The sequence below is a fragment of the Dipodomys merriami genome, unplaced genomic scaffold (genome assembly GCF_024711535.1).
Source record: "Dipodomys merriami isolate MVZ:Mamm:240054 unplaced genomic scaffold, mDipMer1.0.p SCAF_171, whole genome shotgun sequence".
In the NCBI taxonomy this organism is placed as follows: Eukaryota; Metazoa; Chordata; class Mammalia; order Rodentia; family Heteromyidae; genus Dipodomys; species Dipodomys merriami.
The window spans coordinates 772,847-799,946 of NW_027203060.1; the positions used below are offsets into that span (position 1 = coordinate 772,847).

General features: G+C 45.3%; 1 protein-coding gene and 1 pseudogene across 2 annotated transcripts; both read left to right on the forward strand.

Annotated features, from left to right (window-relative positions):
* Positions 1-6,094: 6,094 nt before the first annotated feature.
* On the forward strand, positions 6,095-6,967 carry LOC138829415 (ubiquilin-4 pseudogene; annotated as a pseudogene).
* Positions 6,968-10,017: 3,050 nt separating this feature from the next.
* LOC138829403 (diphosphoinositol polyphosphate phosphohydrolase 3-alpha) lies at positions 10,018-16,028 on the forward strand. Of its 2 annotated transcripts, XM_070025718.1 has the most exons (3): positions 10,018-10,587; positions 13,565-13,615; positions 14,864-16,028. In XM_070025718.1, the coding sequence occupies exons 1-2, from the start codon at positions 10,088-10,090 to the stop codon at positions 13,611-13,613; spliced, it is 549 nt and encodes a 182-aa protein (XP_069881819.1). In that variant the 5' UTR covers positions 10,018-10,087; the 3' UTR covers positions 13,614-13,615; positions 14,864-16,028. The 2 variants fall into 2 exon arrangements, with proteins under 2 accessions (XP_069881819.1, XP_069881821.1); XM_070025720.1 differs by lacking the exon at positions 13,565-13,615 and having other exon boundaries at positions 14,864-16,025.
* Positions 16,029-27,100: the final 11,072 nt, after the last annotated feature.

The following is a 27,100-nucleotide window of genomic DNA, read 5'->3' on the forward strand; positions in this document are numbered from 1 at the left end:
CAGCTGAATACAGCAAATACAGTTGGTGTAGCAAATACATAGCAAAATCAAGCCCTGAGTTCAACCTTTAGTACTGCCAGAAAATGAATTTCTTTCTTTTTTCTTTACTTTATTCGCTGTTGTTGCCGTTTTTTATTTTGGTATCCTGTGTTTCGTATATAAGTTTATCTGATTTGGGGAAGGGGAGGGGAATAACAAAATGATTAGACAAAGGACAAAAGGTGAACCAATGTAACAGCTATACTCACAAGATAATATGTAGAAAATGAACTTCACAACTTGAGGGGGGAGGTAGGTGGAGGGATAGTGGGAGAAAAACGGGAGGAGATAACAATGTTGGACAAGAAATGTACTCATTACCTTACTTATGTAACTGTAACCTCCCTGTACATCACCTTTAAAATTAAATGAAATTAAATTTAAAAAACATGAATGGGATTGGTAAATGTTTAGAGATACACAGCTATGTGAACAAAGGTACTCAATGATATGAGGGCATCACTCAGCAGGGGGCTCTTTACTCATTCTTGTAATCACACACTCGCAATGCCCACATGAGTGCTCTGTGGGCAAAGAAGTCTCTACCAAGTGACTCTGAGTATTGCTGGTCCCATCGTGAAGGTATTACCCAGGGGGAGATGGACACACTGGTCTATGGCCTCACCAGTGCACAAGCACAAAATGTCAGTTTTTCTCCATCTTCTGCCTCCTGAATTGCCATAATCTATTTCTTTCCTCTCTACAACAGTTGTATACCACAAACTACCCACTTTTTAGATACTGGTGTGGATCATAGACTGAGAGATTAGATAGCTTTCTGCAACTGATGGCATTTTGGAACATGTGGCCACATTTGAACATCCGTAAAAAATATAGAGAAGCCAGGGACCAGTGGCTCACACCTGTAATCCTAGCTACTCAGGAAGCCGAGATCTGAGGATCATGGCTCAAAGACCCCCCGGGCAGGAATGTCTAAGACTTTATCTCCAATTAACCACCAGAAAACTGGAAGTGGCGCTGTGGCTCAAGTGGTAGAGCACTCGCCATGAGCTGAAGAGCTCAGGGACAGAGCCCAAGCCCAGAGTTCAAGCCCCACGACCAACAAGAAAAAAAAAATAGATAGCATTACTGTCTCAGTGAGAAATTGCTGACATTGATTATCAAACTGGGTTTATGTAAGAGAGCATCCTTGTTCTCAGGGCCAACCATTCTAAGTTCCTAAAATGTTGCAATACAACAGGAACTCCTGTTCCTACTGGACTTAATCCTAATAACATGGTAATTGTCCCTTTTCCCCTGTTTAACTTGATCTCTTTCTTATTTCTGTGTATGCCTGAAGTATTTATGCAGAAAATGCATGTATGTCTGCAGGAATCTAGACATGGTCAAACAAGCCTATAACATCAGCTGGGATGGGAAGCCTAAAGCTATCAGATTGTCACTCAGGCATATGGCCGGGAAGATGGAAGAATTTATCTTGAAAATAAACAGAAAAAAAGCAAGGTTTGAGAGGTGGCACAAGTGATAGAGGCCCAGCCTACACCAAGTGCAAGGCTCTGAGTTCAAACTCCAGTCTCTCTCTCTCTCTCTCTCTCTCTCTCTCTCTCTCTCTCTCTCTCTCACACACACACACACACACACACACACACACACACACACACACACACACACACACACACACACACACACACACACACACCAATCCAGCTCAGAACTTGAGTTTGTCTCTGAGATGCCAACCAGAGACTTGTATTCTCAGATGGCTGAACTCTGGGAACTGAAACAACTGTGTGTTGTTCTTAAGCCCGTTATTTGTGGTGCTTTTTATGCTGCAGGAAAAACAGCCACCGGGATTGAGTCATTGCTGCTGAGAATGTGTTATGGTTAAAGCATTCTCTGTATTATCCAGTCTGCTGGAGAACACGAATGGTAAATTTTGGCTCTGCCATAACCACAGGCAGCTCCAAGGTGTAAATTGAAAAAGCACAGCCAAAGGCGAAGTGCAGAGAATTCTAAACATTGTGTAGTTAAGATTAATTGAAACGCAGCAGCAAAAACAGACAATGCTAAATGTGACAGTAACAGCACAGGGCATTGTCAGGTAAGATGAATTCTTACCCAATATGAAGGCCTGCCTGTGAAATGGTGGAACATTCAGTTCCAGGGTACCCCTGGGGGTGACTACAGACAAGCAAAGCCAGGACAATGGCAGAAAAAGTGGGAGAGGGACTTTTTGAGTTCAGGCCCTCAGGAATGCCCACAGAGTCCAGGGTAGACAGAGATGGGGGAGTGATGGGGACTGAGCAATGGCAGGCCAGAAAGACCAGGCAGCAGCCAGTGCTGCAGACCCTGAGGCTTCTGGCGGCACCTCAGTCCTCACCCAGGAAACAGCGGCAGGAAAGAGGGCCTAGGTGCTGAATCAGAAGCATGGGCAGATCTGCTCCTCCCTGGCACAGGGATACAGCTGGAAGGGGCAGAGCTAGTGAGCAAGGGGGAGAAGGGCAGGGGAGAGTGGAGGCGCTCACATGGCCTTCCCAATTAGCTGACCACTGGGTTAGCTCCCCTGGCTCTGGGCACACCTCTGCCATGATTCACAGGAAGCATCTGAGAAGCTGTCCTGATTACATCCCATGACTCAATTAGTGAAAAACATATGTGGGGTCTTTTGTGTTCAAACATTAGTATTTGAGAACATTACAGTGATGGACCTACTAGAGACCATTGTGAAGCCACCTGCATGTTGGAGGGCAAAACAAAGAATTTGGGAACACCTGGGGGTTGATGTCAAAGGCCCAGCACCGCCCGCCCCCCATCTCTTCCCGCTCCAGAGGGAAAGGAGGTAAGGAGATGCCCTGGGCCTCTCACATTTCCTTTCCTGTCAGTAAGAGACAATCAAGAGGGATAATACTGTCTGTCCTGGGGTCCATGTGGCTTCTGTCATTCTGTCAATGTGACTTGAAGTCCCAGCTGGGCCCCAGTCCTAGGCATAGTGCTGACTTGGAGGAGAGAAGGTTCATTTCAGCTTGGTTCCAAGCCGCTGCTCTCCTCACTAACATGCAGAGCTCACAGAACCAGGATTTGAGGCTCTGACAGAATAAGTGTGTAAAGTAAGCCTAGAGAATCAGAGACTGGTGATTGAACCCTAGTGACAGGGGTGGGTGTGCACAGGGTCAGAAAAGCTTCTTGGAGAGAGGTGTCAGGAAGGAGGTAGTTCACTTGCTCCCTTCTACAGATGAGAAATACTGAGGCTGAAGCTGTGAATTTACCTAAGGCTGTGTAGCTACTAAGGGAGGCCCACTAGAGCTCTAGGCCATTTGCCCCCGTGAATGTAATCCTTTCCCTTGGCTTTGCTCCCCTCCAAATATCAGAAAGTCTCTCAGGCAGATGTTGGTGGTTGCTTTTCTGAGCAATTGCGGTATTACTGTCCAGCCATATGTACTGGACAGCCTGGAGAAGTGTCTACCTTCTTCAACCCCGGTGAGGATGTTTCTGGGGGCTCCTCTAGGTCTAGGTCTGAACTCCACTTGAAGCCACAGAAAAAGAGGCTCCTAGCAGCAACTGCAGGCTTCTCCCAGGGCTCCTAATTGCCCTATCTCTTGTTAATTGCTCCTTCCTGGCTTAGACAAAGACACAACATGTATCCTGAGCTAATCTTGTTAGCTTCGATTCTGACAATCCTCAAATTTCAGTGGAAGCTACATTCTCTTGGGTACCCTGATCTTCCAGGTAGGAAAAAAAATTACCAAGGAAGAATGTCGGGTACAGTATGTCTCAGCAACTCTTACCATGAATGAAATTTGCCATAGTGCACAAGAGGCTACCTTGGGACCCAGACAGTCACAGATGCAGACAGTCCAGCTGGTCCACTTACTGAATTCTTACTTTCACCGTACCAGCCTGTTTCTGACCCAGTTGAAAGGGATCTTTCTTTCTTTCTGTCTGTCTGTCTGTCTGTCTTTCTTTCTTTCCTTCCTACCTTCCTTCCTTCCTTCTTTCATTTTTTGTCGGTTGTGGGGCTTGAACTCTGGGCCTGAGTGCTGTTGTCCCTCAGCTCTTCGGCTCAAGGTGAGTGCTCTACCACTTGAGCTACAGCGCCACTTCCGGTTTTCTGGTGGTTTATTGGAGATAAAGAGTTTCATGGACTTTCCTGCCCGGGCTGGCTTTGAACCACGATCCTCAGATCTCAGCTTCCTTAGTAGCTAGGATTACAGGTATGAGCTACTGGCACCCAGTTACGTTCTTTCTTAAATAATGGCAAAGTATATAAAATGAGGAAGACAATGTTTGGCTGTTCTTGAGAATCTAATCATTTTCATTAGTGTTTCTGGGTAGAAATGGTGTCGATCAGATCTTGGGAAACTGTACTGTTTGAAAATCAGACCATATGTTTCATAGCTACACTTCATTTGCTTTTCAGTCTTTCCTCTAGATGAAACGATGATTTCATTAAAAAAGCTGTTTCCATGACTCCTGTCTGATGCCAAGAGGGGGTCAGTGAGAGAGAGCAAGATGCATAAGCTGTGACAGTATACACCTTAGGGGCAGCAGAGATCTGTATGAAGGAAGAAGGGATCAGGAGAGGGAAGGGGAGGGGAATAGAAGGATTTGAGCAGGGCTAGGCAGATTGGGGTAAAAAGGAGGAGGAGAAGGGCAGGCTGGTGGGCTGCTATGGCACCATGGGGGAGAAGAGGCCCCTTACTGAGTCACCATGAAGACCTTCAAGGAATAGGAGGAAATGGCGGCCTGAAATGGAGCTTAGGTAAAGGAGTGCAAAAGGAAAATCCCCAGGAGATTCACTGCCCACAGGATCAGCTGGTTCAGGTCTTTCTGGGCAAGATCCTCAAGGACTGAGACACACTGAAAAATATGGGTCCAGGATAAGCTCACTGACCATCTAGGTCATCAGAAACCTCAAGATCTAGCTGTTACTACGGCTTCCCCCCCCATACACACAATGGACCCTGGGGAACAGTTGTCTCCTTTTGGAAGGGACCTACCCAGGGGTCCTGCATCTAGTCTGTCTTTTGAGGACATACTGGGTTTGGGCAGCCTGGGCTTGGGCTCTATTACATTCATGGCACTAAAGCCACACAGGCAAAGACACCTGGTATCTAATCTCACAAATCACACACAAAATTTATTTTAAGATACTACATCTTATGTGTCTGTTGTGCTGCAGAATTATTACCAACCCCCAGAAGTAGCAATTGATGAAGGGGATTCTTGAGATTAGCCTCACAATCAACAACATGAGATTAGCAACCCAGAGTCAGACAATGGAGCTGGCTTAGACTCCAGCCATAGGGCCAGAATGGATGTGGAACTGGGATGCAGCCCTGAATAACATGGAGAGACTCCTCAGAGACATCATAACTGCCCTGGGCCCTAAGCGTATGGACCCCCACTAGCCCATGGCTGGTCAGTGCTGCACTGGAGTACTTTCACAACAACCCCTTCTCTTCTCTTGCCTGGAACTGATAGCTTGCCTTCCCAGTCTCTTCCAATTGAGAATAGAGGGCCCATCCCTAACCCTTGTGCCCCGGTGCTACCCACCTCCAAGGGTATCAGTTCCAGAGGAGAGTTGACCAGAGGATGGAGGATGAGCCAAGTATACCCAACAGTCTCAAACGCCTGTGGATCCATGGAGCTAGCCTGGGACAGCAAAGTTCAACAGCCCAGAAATGCACACATTCCTGCAGATCTCTGCAATCCCTAGGATTCGGTAACTATTCTGTCTTTGAGGACAGCCTGGGCCTGGACAGCCTGGGCCTGGGCTCTGCTAGCTTCATAAAGCTACAGCCACAGGTACAAAGACAGATGATATCTAAGCACACGAGGCTGTCATAAATCACAAAGAACCCCTTGTTCCAAGATAAAATATCTAGTGTTCCTGATGTGCCACACAATCATGACCAACCCCCAGAAGTAGCAATTGATGAAGGGGAACCTTGAGATTAGCCTCACGATCAACATGAGGCAGACAATGGAGCTGGCTTGGAGTCCAGCCATGAAGGCAGACTGGGTGTGAAACCAAAATGTAGCCCTGTGACTCTCCAAGGACATCATGCCTGTCCTGGGCCCTAAGTGGCCCACCATGGCCAGGTCAGTGCTGCATTCTCTTCTCTTGCCTAGAACTGACAGCTTGCCTTCCCAGCCACCTCCTATTGAGAATAGAGAGCCTATGCCTAGCCCTTGTGCCCAGGTGCTCCCCACCTCCAAAGGTTCCCGTCCCAGTGAAGAGTTTATGAGAGGATGGCGGATGAGCCAGGTACACTCAAAAACTATGGATCCATGGGGCTAGCCTGGGGCCAGCAAAATTCAATAGCCCAGAAATGCACACAATCCTGCAGATCTCTGCAATCCCCCAGCTAAGGCAGAATGTGATCGCAACACCCCTCTTGCACAGCATGATACAGCCATGGACCAGAACCCTGATTTTGCTGCTCAGATGATGGGGAATATGTTGATTTTCATGAGGATTGCCCTACTTAGCCCCAGCTGAAGGAGCAGCTCAGCCTGCAGCTCCCTGTCTTTCCACAGCAGAAGCAGAACAAGGAGTCCTTCTCCATCCTCATCAATCCCTGCATCTTGCAGGCCTTACTGCAGGCCTTGAAGAGGCCCGTTGGCCGCTCCACCAGCCTTGACTCCTTTGGGAAGTCCTAGACACTAGCACCATGGACAGGCAGCAACGCTGGGACTGTAACCGAGGTCCCACCTCCTCACCAGCCATGCCAGCCACATGTCCTCCCACAGGAGTTCCCACTGCCCAACAGCAGCTCATGAACAAATGATCCAGCTTTTGGCTGGGAGTGCAAACTCACTCATGCCAATGCCAGAAGGGAGATTCCATCAGCATCAGCAGCAACTCCACTCCATGGGCTTCCTCAATTCTGAAGCTATGTGCAAGACTCCAACTGTCACAGGAGAGGACATCATGGCAGATACTGAGAGACTTCTGGGCCCCTAGCTTTCTGGATACCTCAACCCATACCTCCTATCTCTCCTCACTCACCATCAGCCTTTGTTCCTCTGTCAACTCCTGTCCTCTGCAGCTTGTACCTCTGGTCTTCTTCCTTGCCCTCTGGAATCACCAGTGTGGCCTGGGAGGCAGGGGCCCCAACACTGTAGCTTTCTGATACTTTTGCTTTTATTGCTGTCACATAGAATCTTCTGTACTGATCCTTCTTGAACAGAAGACTCAGACCTCCAACTACCTCTTGTGATGTGCAAACATGCTAGTAGGACTGTGGAGTCAAACATAGGAAGACCCAGCTGCCTGGCTTATTGGAAGAGTCTTCCAGTAGTTACCTTACATTTACTTCATGTAACTCTTTCTTCTATGTCTCCCTCCCTGATCTCCGCCTAGTCAGTGCTGGAATCTCACACTCTGAAGGTAAGGGGCATATGACATAGGCTGACGTTCTTCCTCAGCCTTTATACTGCTCAGTGCATGCTTTGATATTTCTTGAGTTCTGTTGGGTACCTTGAAGGTCAAAAGGAAAATATCTGTTCTTGTCCAAGAGGGAATTAAGACACACTAAGACACTAAAACACTCTGGAGAGGAATCAACCAGGGCAGATCATCCCAGAAGAGATTTATGCAGAGGAACAGGGATTGAGATTTCTTGGAGGAAAGGAATAGGGGTGGGTGGGGAGGAGAAGGCTACAGCCTGAACAAAAGGTCTGGAAGCTGGTGTTGACAATGGAGTAAGGAAACATTATTCATTCTTCTTAACTGTAGAATTCAGGGCCAGGCCTGGCAGGATGTAGGACATATTTCTTTAAATAAATGCAGATATTTCCAGAAGCCTGGGACCTGTTCCAGTCATTTGTAAGATGTAAAGGGGATTGAGATCCATCTTAGCAGTGGGGTGTGTGTGTGTGTGTGTGTGTGTGTGTGTGTGTGTGTGTGTGTGTGTGTTCATGGGGATGCATATGTGTGCATAAATGGGTGTCAGGAAGTATGAGTAGCCTTTATAAATCTGTTGTGGCTGTGACAGGCAGTTGTACCAACCATCACTCCTTTGGGGAATAATGGTGAGGTTTCCTGCAGCATCCTTGGCCCCTCAGCTCTTCATTGCAATTTTCTAGGACAGAATGTTCCATTTGAAGGAGAGAGGAGGGTGGCAACATGCCTTTAATCTGGAATTATACATTGCTCTACAGGAGCACAAAAGAAGTCCTTATTCCTCCTGCCTTTGCTGTGTGGCATCTTCTTGTGGCCCTATGGCTAAGAATATTCACATGGGAAGGGACAGCATAATGCTCTATGTGGAAAAGTGTGCAAAGCAGTGCAGAAAAGATGTTTGCCGTTTCCTTGTGTCTCTTCCTCCCCCAACTCCCACAGTAGCCTTCGTAAATAACTTGTCCTTTTTTTTTCTGGGCCTGGGCACTGCTGCTGAGTTTTTTGCTCATTGCTAGTGCTCTAACAATGGAGCCACAGCTCCACTTCTGGCTTTTTAGAGGTTAACAGGAGAGAGAGTGGGATGGGAGCAGACAAAAGGAGAGAGGCGACTGGTGGGTGAATACAGACATAATACTCAATGTACATATGGGACAATGGAACCAGGTAACTGGCTGGGAGGAATGTGTGGACTTTGGATGGGAGGTGGACAATGGAAGAGCACTCTACTCATAAATTGGCATGTCGAATTGAAACCCATTTATACAACTACTTAAAGATTTTTTTTTTAAAAAAGATAGGGATGGATATCGTGTGTGGAGAACTGAGTTAGATGGTACTTAAGATCAGTCGTATGCTTGTCCAGTTGTGTGCTCATCCAGCATGTGCTTCATAGAGCAACTGAAGTGATGAAAGGAGGGACTAGGAGTTTACTGAGGAGAACACTGAGGAACAGAGATGTAAATACAGCTTTGATAAAAGTGTTAGCCTGGCATGGTGACTCAAGCCTAGAATCCTAGCTCCTGGGGAAGCTGAGATTTGGGGATGCCAATTCCAGGCCAATCTAGGAGAGAACTTCCCAGGGCTCCATCTCCACCCCTGGCCGGGCCATGGTGGCTGACACCTGTCATCTCAGCTTCTAGGCAGAGGGATCACAAATGGGAAGATCCTGAGCATGAAGGAAAGCCTATCTCAAAGGATAATCCAAGCAAAAGGGGCCAGGGGAGTGACTCAAGTCCCAGAGCACCGGCAAGGCCTTGAGTTCAAACTGTACTATTGCCAAAATCCAACCCAAAAAAGAAAAGTTGAATTAAGGACTGCGTCAGGATGCTTGACAAGGTGGAGAACCTGTTGAAGAGCCAAAACCGCGTGTGACTCAGCAAAGACCGCTTTGCCAGAATGCCAATGGTCATTTTGATGACACCTGCCCTTCCTATCAATAAGCATCATGGCAGCCACTGCGGTCCTTGGCCTAGTTCTGGGTGGGGCATTTTCGTGAGGGTCTCAGAGCCCCAGGGAGCGGAAGGGGAAGGGCAATGTCTGGCGGTGTCTAAGCAACGTCTGGCCGAAACGCACACGTGGAGAGGATTCTGGGCCATCACAATGCGGTAACTCGCAGTCCGTGGGCTGGAGGTTCCCAGTGGCAGAGGTGCCGGGCGCCTGCGCAGTGTGTCCGCGGCAGCGCGCTCTCTGGGAGCAGGGAGACCCCCGCCTCCGTCCCTCGTCCTCTACCTTGGACGCGCACGCAACTGCGCTTCACCTCACTCAACCCCTACTAGAGCTGCTGACGAAGGCCGGCGACGCGGTGGGCTGTGGGGCGCGACTCCGTGAGGGGACGGCGGAAGCGACGCCTCCAATCAGACGGCGGGCTCGGGACCCTCCGCGCGCCCGAGCTGCGCTGCCCGCCCTGCGGCCCGAGTGACTGGCTGCCTGACGCCGGCCCGCCCCCGCGCCCGCGCCCGCGCCCGTGCCCGCCTCCGCCCGCCTCATCTTCCCCGCGGCTCCGTTTGGCTCGCAGCAGAGGCGCTACCGTCTCCAGCCGCCCGCCCTCGTTCGCTGCGTCGCTCGCTCCCTGGCCCGCCTGCCCGCCCGCCCGCCCGGCCCTCTCTCGGCAGTCGCAGCCGCAGCCGCCACAGCAGCTCCCGGTGTCCGCGCGCGGCCCGCAGGGCACAGCCGGCTCCGAGGATGAAGTGCAAGCCGAACCAGACGCGCACCTACGACCCCGAGGGCTTCAAGCAGCGGGCGGCGTGCCTGTGCTTCCGCAGCGAGCGCGAGGACGAGGTGCTGCTGGTGAGCAGCAGCCGCTACCCTGACCGCTGGATCGTGCCCGGCGGCGGAATGGAGCCCGAGGAGGAGCCGGGCGGCGCGGCGGTGCGCGAGGTGTACGAGGAGGCGGGCGTCAAGGGGAAGCTCGGCCGGCTGCTGGGCGTCTTCGAGCAGAACCAGGACCGCAAGCACCGCACCTACGTGTACGTCCTCACCGTCACCGAGCTGCTGGAAGACTGGGAAGACTCGCTGAGCATCGGCCGGAAGCGCGAGTGGTTCAAGATCGAGGATGCCATCAAGATCCTGCAGTGCCACAAGCCCGTGCACGCCGCGTACCTGGAGAAGCTGAAGCTGGGCGGCTCCCCGACCAATGGAAACTCCGTGGCCCCGCCGTTGCCTCCGCCCGAGAGCCAGCCTCAGTAAGTCCCGCTCCCTCCCGCGCCGACGCTGCGGTCGCCGCCCCCCCCCCCCCCGAAAACCGGTCCCTCCAGCCCGCAGCCCTCGGGAGCCCCTCCGCTGCCATGTGCGTGCGGTCGGTCGCGCGGGCAGGAGCGAGGCTTCTTTTGTTTCCTTGGCAGGCGGACCTCCGAATCACGCTGCGAGCTGTCTGGCTTGCCAGGCTGCTCGCAGACAGTCTGCACGTTTTGCAGACGCGATGGAAATCGCTTCTTGGTGACACTGCAGTGTCTCCCTGAGCCCCGCCGGCAAACCATTGCCTGGCAAGGTGCCTTCGCGGCCGGCCCTGCTTGTGGGGGGCGGGGGCGGGGCGGGCCCGCTGATGTTTTTGTTTGGGTTCCCCCCTTCATTTCCATATGTTTGTGCGTGAGTGTGCGTGCGCATTTCTGATGCCAGGCTACTGCTGGCTCCTTCCTTGCCTGGTGGAGGCCTTTAAATTCCGGCCGGCCTGGTCAGGGTGGGCATCTCCTGTTGTTTTCTCCTTCAGCAGCCTTCCTGCTTGTCAGCGATCTCTTCTGGGGTGGGAGTGGGATGCAAGAATCCATTTTAAAATTATAAAGAATAAAAAAGGGGGATTGGAAATTTTACATCTTATGTAATTTTAGCTTCAGAGATGGGTTCTAATATGCTCCTGGCAAAACAATTCTTTGTCTATTTATATGTAGACATTGAGAGAGACAGACAGAGATGACTGGATTTTGAGGAAATTTTCACACTGGGCAATTCCTCACTGCTGACTTGACACGGCCATTTCCTCTAGAGTTTACGAGGTTTTGCCCTATAGAATACGTATTTCTGGGTAATCGCTAGGGAAACACATCTTCCCGTGAAACCTGTGTTCTGGACTCTCAAGTGCCAGGTTTGGGTGGCTAGAAGAACCCTGGTTCTCTCAGGGTGCACGTGTGATGGGAAGTGGTCTCTCATATTTGTCTTTATTATAAACCCAGTTAAACTTTGCTAACTCAAGCAAGCAGAAGAGTGTGAGCCTTCATGGTGTCTGTATCCTAGTTGAGTGAGTTAATGCTCCCCCCCTCAGCTGTCATCGGCTTCCCAAGACCTTAGGACACCCCAGCAGTCTCACTAATGGGACCTGGAACAAATGTCTTTGGAGCCCAAAGTTGGTTGTGCTCAATTTTGAGTACTCAAATTGGCTTTAATACTTGCTAACAACAAACACCCCATCTAAAATACCTGTCTCTTTTGGAACTTCCTCTATTCATGGAACTATGTCTGAAGTTAGGTGGAAGGAAAGCCTCCTTTAGGAATTGAGTATTGAAATGGCAACCTACAATATATCATGTCTCTTTAAAAAATTGTGGGTAGGTATATTGGGTCACTCAGTTAATTTATTGCGGCACTGTTATGTAGTCTGTATTAAGAAAGTTGGGCAGAGTGGTATCTAACTTGTAAATTCTTCTGTAAATCATCTTCTTCCATAACCACTGAGAAAAACTGTACTTAATGAAGAGTAGCAAATATCTTTCTACATATAAAAAACACTTTAACAGAAATTCTGCAAACCAATATAAACACACATGAATAAAACTTTTAAGTATGTATTATTTACAGATTAACTTTTAAACACTTTACAGTCACTCTTCTATTGAATATCTCCTTAAATTTTTTGGTTATTCTGTTTTTAAATTTTAGGTTTGTTGGGCTGTTGGGTTTTGTGCCAGTACTGAAGCTTAAACTCAGGGCTTCATACTCTAACTTGAATTTTTCACTCAAACCAGTTGTTCTAACAATTAAGCCACTCCTCTACTTCTAGTTTGTTTGCTGATTAATTGAAGGATCTCTTAGATTTGTCTGCCTGGGCTGGCTTCGAACTGTTCCTTCAGTCTCAGGCTCCTAAGTAGCTAGGATTACAGGCCTGAGCCTTTAAGTTTTTCTATTTTTAAAAATAAGCTGTTTGAGTAGAGCGCTAGCCTTGAGCAAATATACTCAGGGATAGTGCCCACAGTTACCAGTCCCTGAGTTCAAGCCCCACAGAACCAAAAAAACCAAAGGTGTTTGCCCTATATAAATGTGTAAATAAAATGTATTTAATTAAAATTTATATTGTCAAAGGGATGGGAAGATTAGAAAATAACCTTTTAAATTATTTTCTTTAACAAACCACATCTAAAATTCCATGTTCTAAATAATACAAAAATATTGTATATGGTTGTCAATAATTATCCAATAATCCAAATTAACTTATTGATACTCTCAGTAATCTGGCACTCTTCAAACTATGCAGTAATATTAGAGAAACTAATTTTTTGTTGGGCAGCTTAACTTTTGCTTAGAATTCTTAGAGATAAAAATGCCCACTATTACCTTTTGGCCTTTGAGCCAAAAGGTATTTATTTCACAATTGTTAAAAGGATAGTGTTGCTGTTAATCAACTTTTCAGTGTTGTTAACCTGTATATATTTCCTGTGCTTTAGTCAAAAAACATTCGGATTGAATAGTACTGATCTCTAAGATTTTCCTTAGCACCCAGATATCTTTATGCTATTTGTAAAGCTCCCAAGGCTTTCATTCTCAAATTGCAACATTTTACAGTTATCACACTTTAAGACTTCAAATTCACGTAGGAAGCACTTGTGAAAATGCTTTAGAAGTTCAGTCTAAATGAAGAAAAATTAAGTCAAAGGGCCCAAACAACTTTTGATTTTAAAAGAGTAATCCAGTCATTTTCAGGGTAAAACATTTTACAAAGTTATAGACTAAGTTATATCTATGACCTCCATTTTTAAAAAGGTAGATGTCCAAGAAGGATCCTTCTATAGTATCCATGCATTTTATGTAAGATTACAGGAAAGTGTACAGCTGAATCTTTCAGTTCATCCCACCCACCCCAAATCCAATGCAAATTAAAACTGTCAGACATAAAGTAAAAACTTGTTTTCAGTATGGATTTTTAAAGGGTCAACTTTTCCTTTACTTGGACAGGTGCCTACTTTTATTCTTTAAAAGGCTCGAAGAACACATGTTGGAGTAAAGGTAAAATTTTAAATGCATGTTACAGAATTAACATGTATTTCTTAGCAACCTATATTCTGTGGATTAGATTACCACTCAAAGACATAACCGTGAGGAATGGCTACAAATAATGCTTTTGTATAGTTTTGAGAGAACTGTAGTAAAGAGCTCAACAGTTTTGTATTTAGAAATACTAGTGAAACTTAAAAGTATGCAAGAGCCAGAACAGGCAGCTTGTGAAGTAGTGGCAATGTTAGTAGCCCTTTGGAGACTTTGACTTCTCTTTAAATGGAGTTTGTTTGTAACAAAGCAGTTCCTCTCTCAATAGAGAACCTGAGACCGGTTGGTGAAAGTGCTGGCTTCAAGCTAGGCACCCTGTCACTCATGGCTATAATCCTCAGGAGGCTGAGATCTGAGGATCCTGTTTCAAAGCCACTCTAAGCAAAAAGTCGACGAGACTCTTATCTCCAATTAACCAATAAAAAGCCTGAACTAGAAGTGTGGCTCAAGAGGTAGAGTACAAGCTTTGAACAAAAAAGAAAAGAAAAGAAAAATACTGTTTTAAGAGCCTGTAATAGTAACAGTTGGCTTTTTTTTTTTGTTGGTTGTGGGGCTTGAACTCAGGGCCTGGCCACTGTCCCTGAGCTCTTCCGCTCAAGGCAAGCACTCTACCACTTGAGCCACAGCACCACTTCCGGTTTTCTGGTGGTTTTTTTTGGAGATAAGAGTCTCATGGACTTTCCTACCAAAGCTGCCTTTGAGCCATGATCCTCGGATCTCAGCTCCTGAGTAGCTATGATAACAGGTGTGAGCCACCAGTGCCCTGCCTGAACTTTTTTTTTCCCCCTCGTCAGTTTCTTTTGTAAAAGCACCATACAAACTGTGTTTTCAGCACAACTGTAGGTACCGAATCATCTTTCATACTATTGTCTTCTTAGAATATGAATTCTTTGAGGACTTGGACCCTGACAGAATCCTCCATTTCCCCAGGGTCCAGAGTAATGGCTGAGATGTGGAGATATTTGTCTTTGTCACAGATTAGAATGCTTATTACCAGTGTATATTCCTAATTTCTTTACTCTGTAATGAACCTGGGACACTGCTATTTCCCTCAGGTTCTCCCCTGTCCTCACAGTGGAATTGTATTGGATAGTTCACTGAGGGCATTTTCAATATAAAGTGGTGAACTGTAGCAGATCCTCAATTTGTTGTCTAGAAGAACACATAAACCAGTAAGAGCTTATTAATAAGATTATCTCTTTTTTTTAGGTGAATGGCATCAATATTGTTCAGATTTACTTTGAAAGAAGTATGTGACCCCATTGGTGACTGGAATTGTGCAGCACAGGTGAGCTCTTTGACAACACCAAGGACACAGCTCATCCTATGCTTTTGGACACTTCTTTCTGTTATTACAATGGCTACTTTCCAGGTTGTTGCACTACCACTGTATCTGTACAAAATTCTATTTGGGCACTTGTGGCCTTTTTGTGCTCTTATGATTATGTGTCTTATGATTATGTTATTTCCCAAAAGATATGACCTTGAACGCAAGAAACCTGTTTCCTTATTCTGTTTTTATATATCTAGTATATAAGACTTCACTTGATAATGCGGTAGACATCACTGACAATTTGTTTAAATAATTTGTATTTTGTAATGACATTGAGTGGTAAAACATTCCCATTCTAATCTGTCTAGCATATATGTGGCTTTTGTATATCAGGTATCACACAACTACTCCAAGGCAGCTGTGAAGTATTAGAAAAAATTCTTTCTCATATGTGGCATCCCAGACATTATGTACCCTTCGATGCAGTACCCTGTACCTTCTGTGAAATACATTTGCCAAACTTTTGAAATTGCTTAAATTTTATCATGCCTCTAGACATAATTCCCACTTCATAGAAAATGCAGGAGACAGAAACATATTCGTCTACACCACACAGATGAAATCATCAGAATCCTGATAGGAAACACCATATACAAATGATCTAAGTTTTTTCAGTAAATAGATCTCAAGGACGAAAGAAAGATGGAGATTAAAATGATAGATTGAAAGTGGCTTTAGAGACATTACACTGACATGAGCTTTATTGGATCCTGAATTAACTAAAATGTAAAATGAATACATTTACAGGACAATCTGGGTAATTTGAGCCTTCACTGGATATTTGGTATTAGTTGTTATAATGGTACTGTGGTTTTGTTGGAAACAAGAGCTTTAATATACATCCAAATATTTACAACTGAATGACATCGGAGATTTCCATCAAGAGTCTCTACATTAAGTGCATTGAAGATACTGAAAGAAGATTGGCCTTTAAGATTGCTGAAGTTTGGTTGGTTAAATGACAGTTCGTATATATGTTCATCTCTACTTTTATATGTTTGCCATTTTCCATAATAAAAAATTAATAAAAAGGTTGGAATTATTTGAGTCCTTCCAATTAAAGTAAATGTATAAGTAGGGAGAGAGAAGAAAGGAGGGGAATTTTAAGGTTGTCTTTATGTTGGCTCTGGTATAAGAGATCAAACACCTAGAAAGAGAAGGAAGGTCTCATACCCTAGAATGATTAATGCGTCTCTTGTTATGGACTAGTATTAGAAGTTTTCCTTTTAATGTTCCAGGAAAATAGGAAGTTTATCCTTATTCATACCCACTAGAAAATGAGAATGGGCTTGGCAACATCATTTCACTGTGAAAAATCAGAGCCAGGCATTAGTGGCTCATGTCTATAATCCTAGCTACTGAGGATGCTGACATCTGAGGGTCTTGGTTCATAGCCAGTCTGTAAAGACAAATCCTCAAAACTCTTTATCTCCAATTAAACAGTAAAAAACTTGAAGTGGAGGCATGGCTCAAATGATACAGTGTCAGCCTTGATTAAAAAAAAAAAAAGCTAAGTAACCTGGCACTGGTGGCTCACACCTGTAATCCTAGCTCCTCAGGAGGCTGAAATCTAAGGATCACAGTTCAAAGCCAACCCAGGCAGGAAAGTCTGTGAGACTCTTATCTCCAACAAACCACCAGAAAACCAGGAAATAGCACTGTGGCTCAAGTGGTAGTGTGCTTGCCTTGAGCTGAAGAGCTGAGGGACAGTGTCCAGGCCCACAGTTCAGGCCCCATTACCGACAAAGCTAAGTGACAGCACTTAGGCCATGTGTTCAGGCCCTAGTACTGGTGTGTGTGTGTGTGTGTGTGTGTGTGTGTGTGTGTCACACACACACACACTCAGAGGCAGCATCACCAAGAAGCAAGCTTATAATGCCATTTAAAAAATAATTTTGGGACCAGGCACCAGTGCTCACACCTGTAATCCTAGCTACTTAGGAGGCTGAATCTTGAGGATCAAGTCTTAATTTCTAATCATTGAAATAGTAATTTTCTAAACCTCAGGATTTCTACTACTTCATTTTGTGTTAATACAATCCAAAGAAAACTGATTAAAGTAGATACATTTTTAAGGGAGGTACTGGTGGCCCACAACTGTAAACCTATCTATTCAGGAGGCCTGAAGGTAAAGGTCCAAAACCAGCCCAAGCAAACAAATCCAAGAGACACTATTTTCAATCAGCTACCAAAAGCCAGAAGCAGAGGTGTGGCTCAAGTGGTAGAGTGCCAATTTTAAGCAAAGAAACTTATGACTAGTGCAAGCCCTAGTTCAAGAACCAGTTCTGAAACACACACACAATAAAATACCTTTTTCAAGTTTATCTTCCCTATTGTCCAGTCAAGTCATTTATTACCTAGATGGGAGTGATGGAGGGTTAAACAGGGTTAGAATGTTGGGGGAAGGGGAGTGGGGAGGGGAAAGTTGGAAAAAATGAGGGCGGGGGTAACTTCAAAAGGAAATGTAGGGGCTGGGAAGGTGGCTCAGTGGTAGAGCGCTTGCCATGCATGCATGAGGCCCTGGGTTCGATTCCTCAGCACCACATAAGCAAAAAGAAAAAAGCCGGAAGTGGCGCTGTGGCTCAAGTGGTAGAGTGCTAGCCATGAGCTGAAGAGCTGAGGGACAGTGCCCAGGCCCAGAGTTCAGGCCCCATGACCGGACCCAAAAAAAAAAAAAAGGAAATGTACTCATTACCTTATATGTCACTGTAACCCACCCTGTTCATCACCTTTACAATAAGTTTTTTTAAAAAAAAAAAAAAGCCAGGAATGGAGCTGTGGCTCAACTGGTATCATGCTAGTCTTGAGCAAAAATGCTCAGGGACAGCACCTAGGCCCTGAGTTTAAGCCCCAGGACTGACACAAAAAAGTTGGTGGTGGGGTGGACAAAACCATCTGGTTTGTAGTTGTGTTCACTGTACATTAAGCTTGAAGATTTGAAGGGGGTGAAACAAGTAATCAGTTAATATTCCTGCTGCATTTTACAGGTACACACATTCCTTCAGTTCTGGACTATTTAGAATTTGCGAAGGCTGAGACCTATTTCCCAGGTAGTGAAACTAAGCTTATAACAATAGATCTGGGGTCAATCCTGATAGTTTTGTATGTTAAGGAGCAGGCAGAGGGCTGGGAAGGTGGCTCAGTGGTGGAGCGCTTGCCTTGCATGCCTGAGGCCCTGGGTTTGATTCCTCAGCACCACATAAACAAAAAGAAAAAAGCCGGAAGTGGCGCTGTGGCTCAAGTGGTAGAGCTCTAGCCTTGAGCTGAAGAGCGGAGGGATAGCGCCCAGGCCCAGAGTTCAGGCCCCACAACCAGACCTCCCCCTATCCCCCAAAAAAACAGAAGCAGTCAGAAAAGTTGGAATAGCACTTAGAGGGCAGATGAATTTCTTCTAGGTGTGAAGAAAGTTGAAGCTGAAATTGCTCCTTCTGCTCTCTGCTTTTGGTCCATTCCCAAGAGTGAACAGAGTTCTCAATTCCAGAGTTTCCTTGTAAGAAGATCCCATGATATGCCAGAAAAACTTTCAGGTTGTTTCCTAATTTGATGGTGCTCTGATTTTAGCAGATTTTTTTAATGTGTTGACAAACAACTGCCAGAACTGTAGGTGATGGGAGTGGTTTGGAACCCATAGCTCAAAACTCACTTAAACAGTGGCTATATAGTCTATGTAAGTTACTCTCCAATCTTCAGTTTTCCCATCTGTATAATGGGATTTGCATACCCTCTATTTTACAAAACACACTTCGAAGAAACCCTTCTTAATCTCATGAGTGTGGCATACTCATATGATCATAGTACCCCACTATTCGATTGTCATAGTTCTTACTAAGATTATATTTATTAGCCTGAAATATTTTTAACATAAACTCTGAGATCTAGTTCTAAGACTCAAACTGGGTCATCCTCATTTCTCAGAGTCTGACACACAGCCTGGAACATGGCACTCTTAGTGCCCATAACATGTTTATCCTTTGCTAACACAATGCTGTGATTTTTTTGTGCCATTCCTGGGGCTTGAACTCAGGGCCTAGATGCTATCCCTGAGCTTTTTTTTCGTTCAAGTCTAGTATTCTACCACTAGAGCCACAACTCCACTTCTTGCTTTTTGAGGGTTAATTGGAGGTAAGAGTCTCATGGATTTTCTTTTCTAAGTAGGCTTTGAACACAGATCCTCATATCTCAACCTACTGAGTAGCTAGGATTACAGTTGTACACTACCAGTGGTCTGGCAGTGCTTTGATTTGACCAGGTATTTTTTTACTGGAAAGTATGAAAAACAAGACACCATAAGACTATATACTGTCCTCACATCCCTCTTTATTCAGAATATCTTGTTTGAAATTCATATTTTTATGTGTCACACTCTTCAAATACCAATACATTCCAGACTTCTTAGCTTCATAAAATATGCAATATTCTATCAGGTACTAAGCTAGCCCTGCAGCTATGTTAGATAAGTTAGTGAAGGCTTCCCAAATACAAATGATCAAAGGATGTGCTCTGCCCTTAGTATGTAACCAATGTATGAATATGAGTATGAAAATTATATAGTTTTAGGGTAAGATAATGGAACTGTAGCAACAAGCTAATACACACAAGGCCAAAGGCTGCCTAATTGTACTGTTAAAGATATAGAGAGCTAGGAAGTGGTGCTGTGGCTTAGGTGATAGAGTGCTAGCCTTGAGCTGAAGAGCTGAGGGACTGCACCCAGGCCCAGAGTTCAAGCCCCATGACCTACCAAAAAAAAAAAAAAAGATATAGAGAGCTAGCAAGCTGCTAGTACTCATGAATGTAATACTAGCTGCTCTAGAGGATGTGATCTGAGGATGCATTTTGAAGCTAGCCCCAGGAAGGCAAATTTTTTAGACTCTTACTGACAATTAACAAGCAAAAATCCAGAAATGGAGGTTTGGTACAAGTGATAAAATGCTAATTTTGAGTGAAAAAGCAAAGCAAGAGAGCTGGGCACTGGTATCTCATGCCTGTAATCCTAGCTACTCAGGAGACTGAAATCTGAGGATTATTGTTTGAAGCTAGCTTAGTCAGTAAAGACAGTAAGACATCTCCAACTAACCATCAAAAAGTCAGAAGTGGAGCAGTGGCTCAAGTGGTAGAATACTAGATTTGAGCCAAAAATCTCAGGAACAATGCCCAGGTTGAGTTCAAACCCCAAGACTGGCACACACAAAAAAGCACAAGTCCCTGAGTTCCAGCCCTATTTCTCCCTCTCCCTCTCCTTCTCCCTCTTCCTCTTTCTGCCCCCTCACATGTACACACACACACACACACACACACACACACACACACACACACACACACACACACACACAGAGCTACCTGAAGATTTAGCGAGTTCTATAATTATGAGCCAAGAGGGCCTGATCCTTGGGTCCTATACCCCACACACTCTGAAATATAAGAAATAGAGGGTGGATGATTATGCAAGTTATACAATCTTCTTGCAGAGGAGCCAAAACTGAGCTGCAGGGGAGTAGATTTCTGTTCTACAGCACAGAGCTTTCCTGCAGAGGAAGGGACAGAAGCCCCACGCCTCTTGTTCATCAGATACTTGTTGATAAGAAACTGGTTCCTAAAACCTACTAGGGAAGATAAGGCAGTGACTGGGAGATGACCTTCTAGCAGGTTTTCACAGTTTCATACCTTACATTCTGGGGAATTACAAAGCATTTAACTAAGAGTCAAAAAAATGGGTCTTAAAGACAAATATAAGGGAGCTAAAAAATAGAATGGAAGAAAGACAGCCTCTTCAGTAACTGGTGCTGACAAAATTGGTTGAACACCTGTAGAAAAAAAGCTAGATCCTTATATATCCCCTGCACCAGAATCAACTCCAAATGGATCAAAGACCTCGAAGTCAAAGCAGACACCCTGAAAACATAACAGGAAGGAATAGGAGAAACTCTAGGGCTACTTGGCCAAAATTTTCTTAATAAAGACCCAGAAACACAACAAATCAAAGAAAGGTTAGACAAATGGGATTGCATGAAATTGCAGAGCTTCTGCATGGCAAAGGACATAGCTAGCAAGAACAATAGAAAGCCCATAGATTGAGACATCTTCACTAGCTACAACAGACAAGGGCCTCATATATAAAATATACTTAGGGAAGTGGCGCTGTAGCTCAAGTGGTAGAGCGCTCGCCTTGAGCTGAAGAGCTGAGGGACAGCGCCCAGGCCCAGAGTTCAAGCCCCACAGCCGACAAAAAAAAAAAAAAAATATATATATATATATATATATATATATATATATATACTTAGGGGCTGGGAAGGTGGCTCAGTGGTAGAGCGGTTGCCTTGCATGCATGAGGCCCTGAGTTCGATTCCTCAGCACCACATAAGAAAAAAGAAAAAGCCAGAAGTGGCACTGTTGCTCAAGTGGTAGAGCGCTAGCCTTGAGCTGAAGAGCTGAGGGACAGCGCCCAGGTCCAGAGTTCAGGCCCCACAAACGGACACCCCCCCCAAAAAAATAAAATAAAATATACTTAGAACTCAAAAATTAAATCCTCCAAAAACAAATCCTCAAAGAAACAACTGCTCAATTAATAAGTGGGTTTACAACTTAAAGAGAGACTTCTCTGAAGAGGAAATAAGAATGGCCAATAGACACATGAAGAAATGCTCAACCTCTCTATCCACAAAAGAAATGCAAATCAAAACAACATTGAGATATCACCTCACCCCAGTTAGAAAGGCTATAATCAAGAAATCTAGTAACAACAGATGCTGGAGGGGATGTGGCCAAAAGTGAACCCTACTGCATTGTTGGTGGCAGTGTAAACTTGTTCAACCACTTTGGAAAGTAGTATGGAGGTTCCTCAAAAGACTCCACATAGAGCTCCCCTATGACCCAGTAATCCCACTTTTGGGCATTTACTCAAACGATCACAAACAAGGCCATACTAAAGCAACCAGCACACCTATGTTTATAACAGGATTATTCACCATACCTAAGATATGGAACCAACCCAAATGCCCATCAGTAGATGAATGGATCAAGAAAATGTGGTATGTGCCGGGCTTCGGTGGCTCTCGTCTGTAATCCTAGCTACTCAGGGGCCTGAGATCTGAGGATCACGGTTCAAAGCCAGCCCGGACAGAAAAGTCCGTGATACTCCTATCGCCAAAAAACAAAAACCCACCAGCAAATCGGAAGTGATGCTGTGGCTCAAGCAATAGAGATCTCGCCTTGAGTTGAAGGGTGCAGGGGCAGTGCCCAAGCCCAGAGTTCAAGCCCCATGACCGACAAAAAAAAGAAAAAAGAAAATGTGTGTGTGTGTATATATATATACATATATATATATATATATATATATATATATTGTGTGTGTGTGTGTGTGTGTATATAAACTCTATGCCTCCATCAGAAAGAATGACACTGCCCCATTTGTTAGGAAATGGAAAGACTTGGAAAAAATCATATTAAGTGAAGTAAGCCAGACCCAAAGAAACATAGGTCCCATGGTTTCCCTTATTTACAATAACTAGTATATGTCTAGGACAAGCAAAAAAGGTCAAAAGCTATGTACATATGACCATGTAAGATGATGCTAAGCAAAATGAACCCTAAGATAGGGACACAAGAGGTTTTATCTTTTTTGCTGTTGTTTTGGTTTTTTGGGGGGGTCCGGTCATGGGGCCTGAACTCTGGGCCTGGGCACTGTCCCTCAGCTCTTCAGCTCAAGGCTAGCCCTCTACCACTTGAGCCACAGCACCACTCATGGCTTTTTTCTTTTTGCTTATGTGGTGCTGAGGAATCGAACTTAGGGCCTCATGTATGCAAGGCAAGCACTCTACCACTGAGACACCTTCCCAGCCCTGTTGCTGTTGTTTTTAATGTAATATGTGATTTTTTTGTTTGTTTTGTATGTTCTTCTCCTATGGTATGACCCCTGTTTTCACTGTATTTGATTCTGGTGCCCTGCATCTTTTCTAACTGGGGGAGGGGAAGGGAAATAACAACATGCTGAAATAAGGATAAAGGTTGACCCATTATAGCAATGAGATGTACAAAACACTTTGTTGAAAATGAACTTTACAACTTGGGGGGTGGGGAGCAGGAGTTGTGGAGGTGGAGAGGGATGTGATGATAGGGGGAAAACAAAGGAAGGGTAACAATGCTGGATAGGAAATGTACTCATTACCTTACTCGTGTAACTGTGAACCCTCTGTACAGTATCTTTACAATAAAATATATTTTAAAAGAAAAAAAGACAAATATAAGTTACCTATAGTGGTCAATTTGAAGAGAAATAGTGGACCCAAACACATGAAATTTGGAACAGATCTTAAAGCTGCTGATGTCACATACACATCAGCACAGCCTTTAAAGTTTTATTGCTCATACAAAGGAAGCTTTTTGGGAGAAGAAGGCAGGCTTCTAAGCTGGTCTCAGAATGTCTTTAGAGCAAGGAAGAGAATGGCTTGGAAATTTTGTTGTGGGGTCAGGGTCAGGTTCAATGCACAGTTGGGGACTTGCATGGGGTGAAACACAAAGGAGACAGCACCTCGAAGATGTTTATCAGCTTGTTCGTATATAGGGTTGAGGGGGAGGGACGAGGTGGAAATGCCAGCAAGAGTCAAACATGTAAAAATAATGCTGGGCCACTGGTAGCCTATCTATAATCCTTGCTACTCAGGAGGCTGAGGTGTGAGGATTGAGGCTCAATCTCCAATTAACAAGCCGAAAGTGGGAGGTGGATATATAGCTCAAGTGGGAGAGCATCAGCCTTAAGCAAAAAAAAAAAAAAAAAAAAAAGAGCAAGAGCTTATGTCTCAGTACCAGAACACCCCCCCCACACACACCACACACACAGACTCCATGTAAAAAGAGTCTAGCTGGGCTCAGGTGCTGGAGGCTCATGCCTGTAAGTCTATCTATTCAGGAGTCGGAGATCTGAGGATTGCAATTCAAAGCTAGCCTGGACAGGGAAGTCTGTGAGACTCTTATCTCCAATTGACTAGCAAAAAAGCCAAAGTAGAGCTGGCTCAAGTGGTAGAGCACTAGTTGGGCAAAAAAGCTCAGGAACATTGCCCAGGCCCTGAGTTCAAGCCCCAGGACTGGCACACACAATAAAGATTATTATACTTTAGTCTTGATGTTAGACAACTAAAATGTACCATGTTTCTTTAACTGAACTTAAGCAAAATTTTAGTTTTATTTATTTTCCAGTATCTAGGCTTGAACTTAGTGCCTCCCTTATCAGCTTGCCTAACTGGCACTCTACTAGTTGAGCAATACCTCCAGCCTTGCTTTGTGCTGGCAACTTGTAGAGGACTGATTTTTTTGAACTATGATTTTCCATGTTATAGCCTACTGAGGTAGCTAGGACTACAGGTATAAGCCACCAGTACCTGGCTACAAGTATTTTCATCGTGATGTTATCCTTGAAATGTTTCTGTGAATTATACAAAGGAGTTTCATTGTGTTATTTCTATACATGCCTATGATGTACTTTGATCCAATTCACCCCATCTATTACTTTTTTATATCTCCCTTTTAAAACAATTTTAACATTTTATTATACTATTTTCCATACCTGTATAAGAAGTGCTTTAATCATATACATAATCCCCTATTCCCGCTCTCCTTTCAGGATCCAGTTTAGAAAAGGGATTATGAGCTAAGGGCCTGGTGACTCACGCCTGTAATCCTAGCTACTCAGGAGACTGGGAGCTGAGGATCATGGTTCAAAGCCAGCTGGGGCAAGAAAGTCCGTGAGATTCTTATCTCCAATAAACCACCAGAAAACCGGAAGTGGCGCTGTGTCTCAAGTGGTAAAGTGCTAACCTTTTTTTTTTTTTTTTTGTGAAAATACTGTACAGAGGGGTTACAATTACATGGGCAAGATAGTGAGTACATTTCTTTTTTTTTTAACCTTTCATAATAAAGTTTATTACCGAAACTGTAAAAAATATAAAATAGGGTTCTGCACAGCAGAAAAATAAAGCCAGAGACCCTCCCCCACCCCTGGTTTGTGCGAAGATACTGGGTGTATGTAAACATGAAGAGGTAGGAGTGCGAGTTCAGGTCCTGGCCCCAGCCATACGTAAGCCGGGACAACCAGGGGAACCCAGGGAGAGCACTAGGATGGGAGCACCCCGCCCCGAGAAGTGGGGAGGGGTCTGCGGCCTCGTCTCCAGCCGAGAGCGGGAGGTGCCTCGCCCCCCCACACCCACTCCCTCCACCCCAGGTGGGGAGGGCACCCATGTGGTTCCAGACAAGTAATAATATAATAACGAAACGGTCAGGCGCCCGGTTAATGCTGCGTGCAGGTCGGACCGCTGGGCCCGCCGGTCAGATCCGGAAGGGGAAGGAGCTCAGGTAGTCGCGGAGGACAGGGTTGAGGGGGATGCGCGCCAGGCTCTCGAGGCCCACGTGGCCAAGATGCTCTGGCGGCACAGCTCCAGCAGCGGTCGCAAGGGGGGGGGGGGGGGGGAGAGTACATTTCTTATCAAGCATTGTAGCCTCCTCCTTTGTTTACCCTTCCCATCCCTTCCCATCCTCCCTCCTCCCCCACCCAATCCTCCCCCCCCCTCCAAGTTGTAAAGTTCGTTTTTGATATGACAACTTGTACTTCTCATTGTTGCAACAGGTGGACCTAAAGTGCTAACCTTGAGCTGAAGAGTTGAGGGACAGGGGCTGGCTCAGTGGTAGAGCACTTACCTTGCATGCCTGAGGCCCTGGGTTCGATTCCTCAGCACCACATAAGCAAAAAGAAAAAAGCCGGAGGTGGCGCTATGGCTTGAGCACTAGCCTTGAGCCGAAGAGCTCAGAGACAGCGCCCAGGCCCAGAGTTCAGGCCCCACGACCGGACCCCCCCCCAAAAAAGTTGAGGGACAGCTCTCAGGCCCACAATTTAAGCCCTATGACCAAAGGAGGGGAAGAGGGGGATGGGGAGGGGGGAAGAGGAGGAAGAGGAGGGGGAAGAGAAAAAGAGGAGGACAGGAGGAGGGGGGAGGAGGGGGGAGGAGGGGGGAGGAGGAAGAGGAAGAAGGTGAGGAGGAGGAGGAAGAAAAGTGATTATAGTACTTTATAAAGGTTAGTAGTAGCTTTGTAGCCTGAGATCTGTAAGGATGGTGAATGTTCCATCAAATGTCTTCTTCTATAGCTCAGCATTGTGTCTGTTGTTCTAACAAGAAAATGAATCCTTGGTCTCAGTGGGCAATGTCTGGAATTCTAAAGACCAAAAGGAGTATCTTGATTAAACCTTGAATTGTAGAATTGAATTGTATCGAGCTCCCCTGTTCTAATACAAAATGAAACCGTTCCTTCCTTTATCCAAGACATCCTGGTTGAAGTGATAAAACACCACCATGTGAGATTATTACAATGTATACTTAAAGGGTACACATTCCCTTTGTTTTTCATTTAGATCATCCTACAGGGGTCATTTGGTAACCTAAGAGATCCAGAATAGGGATGGCTTCATCTAGCACCATAGTATTGATAAAGAACTGAGGACAGAAGAGGCCATTCTCACATACAAGTGTGCTGTGTCAAAGGGCTGTAGCATAGAGGCTCTGGTGACTATGGCAAGAACCATACTGAACATGAGAGTCTCATGCCTGCAATCCTAGTTACTCAGGAAGCTGAGATTTGAGGATCAACAGATTAAAACCAGCTGGAGAAGGAAAGTCTAGGGGACTCTTATCTCCAATTAACCACCAAAAAGCTGGAAGTGGAGCTGTGGCTCAAGTGGTAGAGCATGAGCCTTGAGCAAAAAGCTCAAGGATGGTGCCCAGGCTAAGTTCACGCCCCAGAAAATGTGCATGGGCACACATGCACGTGTGTGCGTGTGCGCACACACACACACACACACACACACGCACACACATGCACACGAAGACCAAGGAATAATTAGCTGGAGATGTAGCCGTGCTATGAAAGCATTGTATGTGTAGGGGATACTAGTACAGCCAGCTATTTTCACTCTATTGTCATAGCATGAGGCATTAATGAGTGCCCCATAGTATTGTAAACTGAAAACTTCTAGAGCTTTTGTTAGAAAAGGCTATACTCAAGATGAGTTTATTTACAAGTCATAATATTATAAATGGGCCAAAGAAAAAAATTACAAGGAAGGAATATGTTGC

Excerpts from the sequence above, each read along its gene's own strand:
- LOC138829403 (XM_070025718.1), top strand. The coding sequence starts at position 10,088 with ATGAAGTGCAAGCCGAACCAGACGCGCACCTACGACCCCGAGGGCTTC. Across the intron at positions 10,588-13,564 it reads CCGCCCGAGAGCCAGCCTCA|GTGCCTACTTTTATTCTTTA; the intron begins GTAAGTCCCGCT and ends TTACTTGGACAG.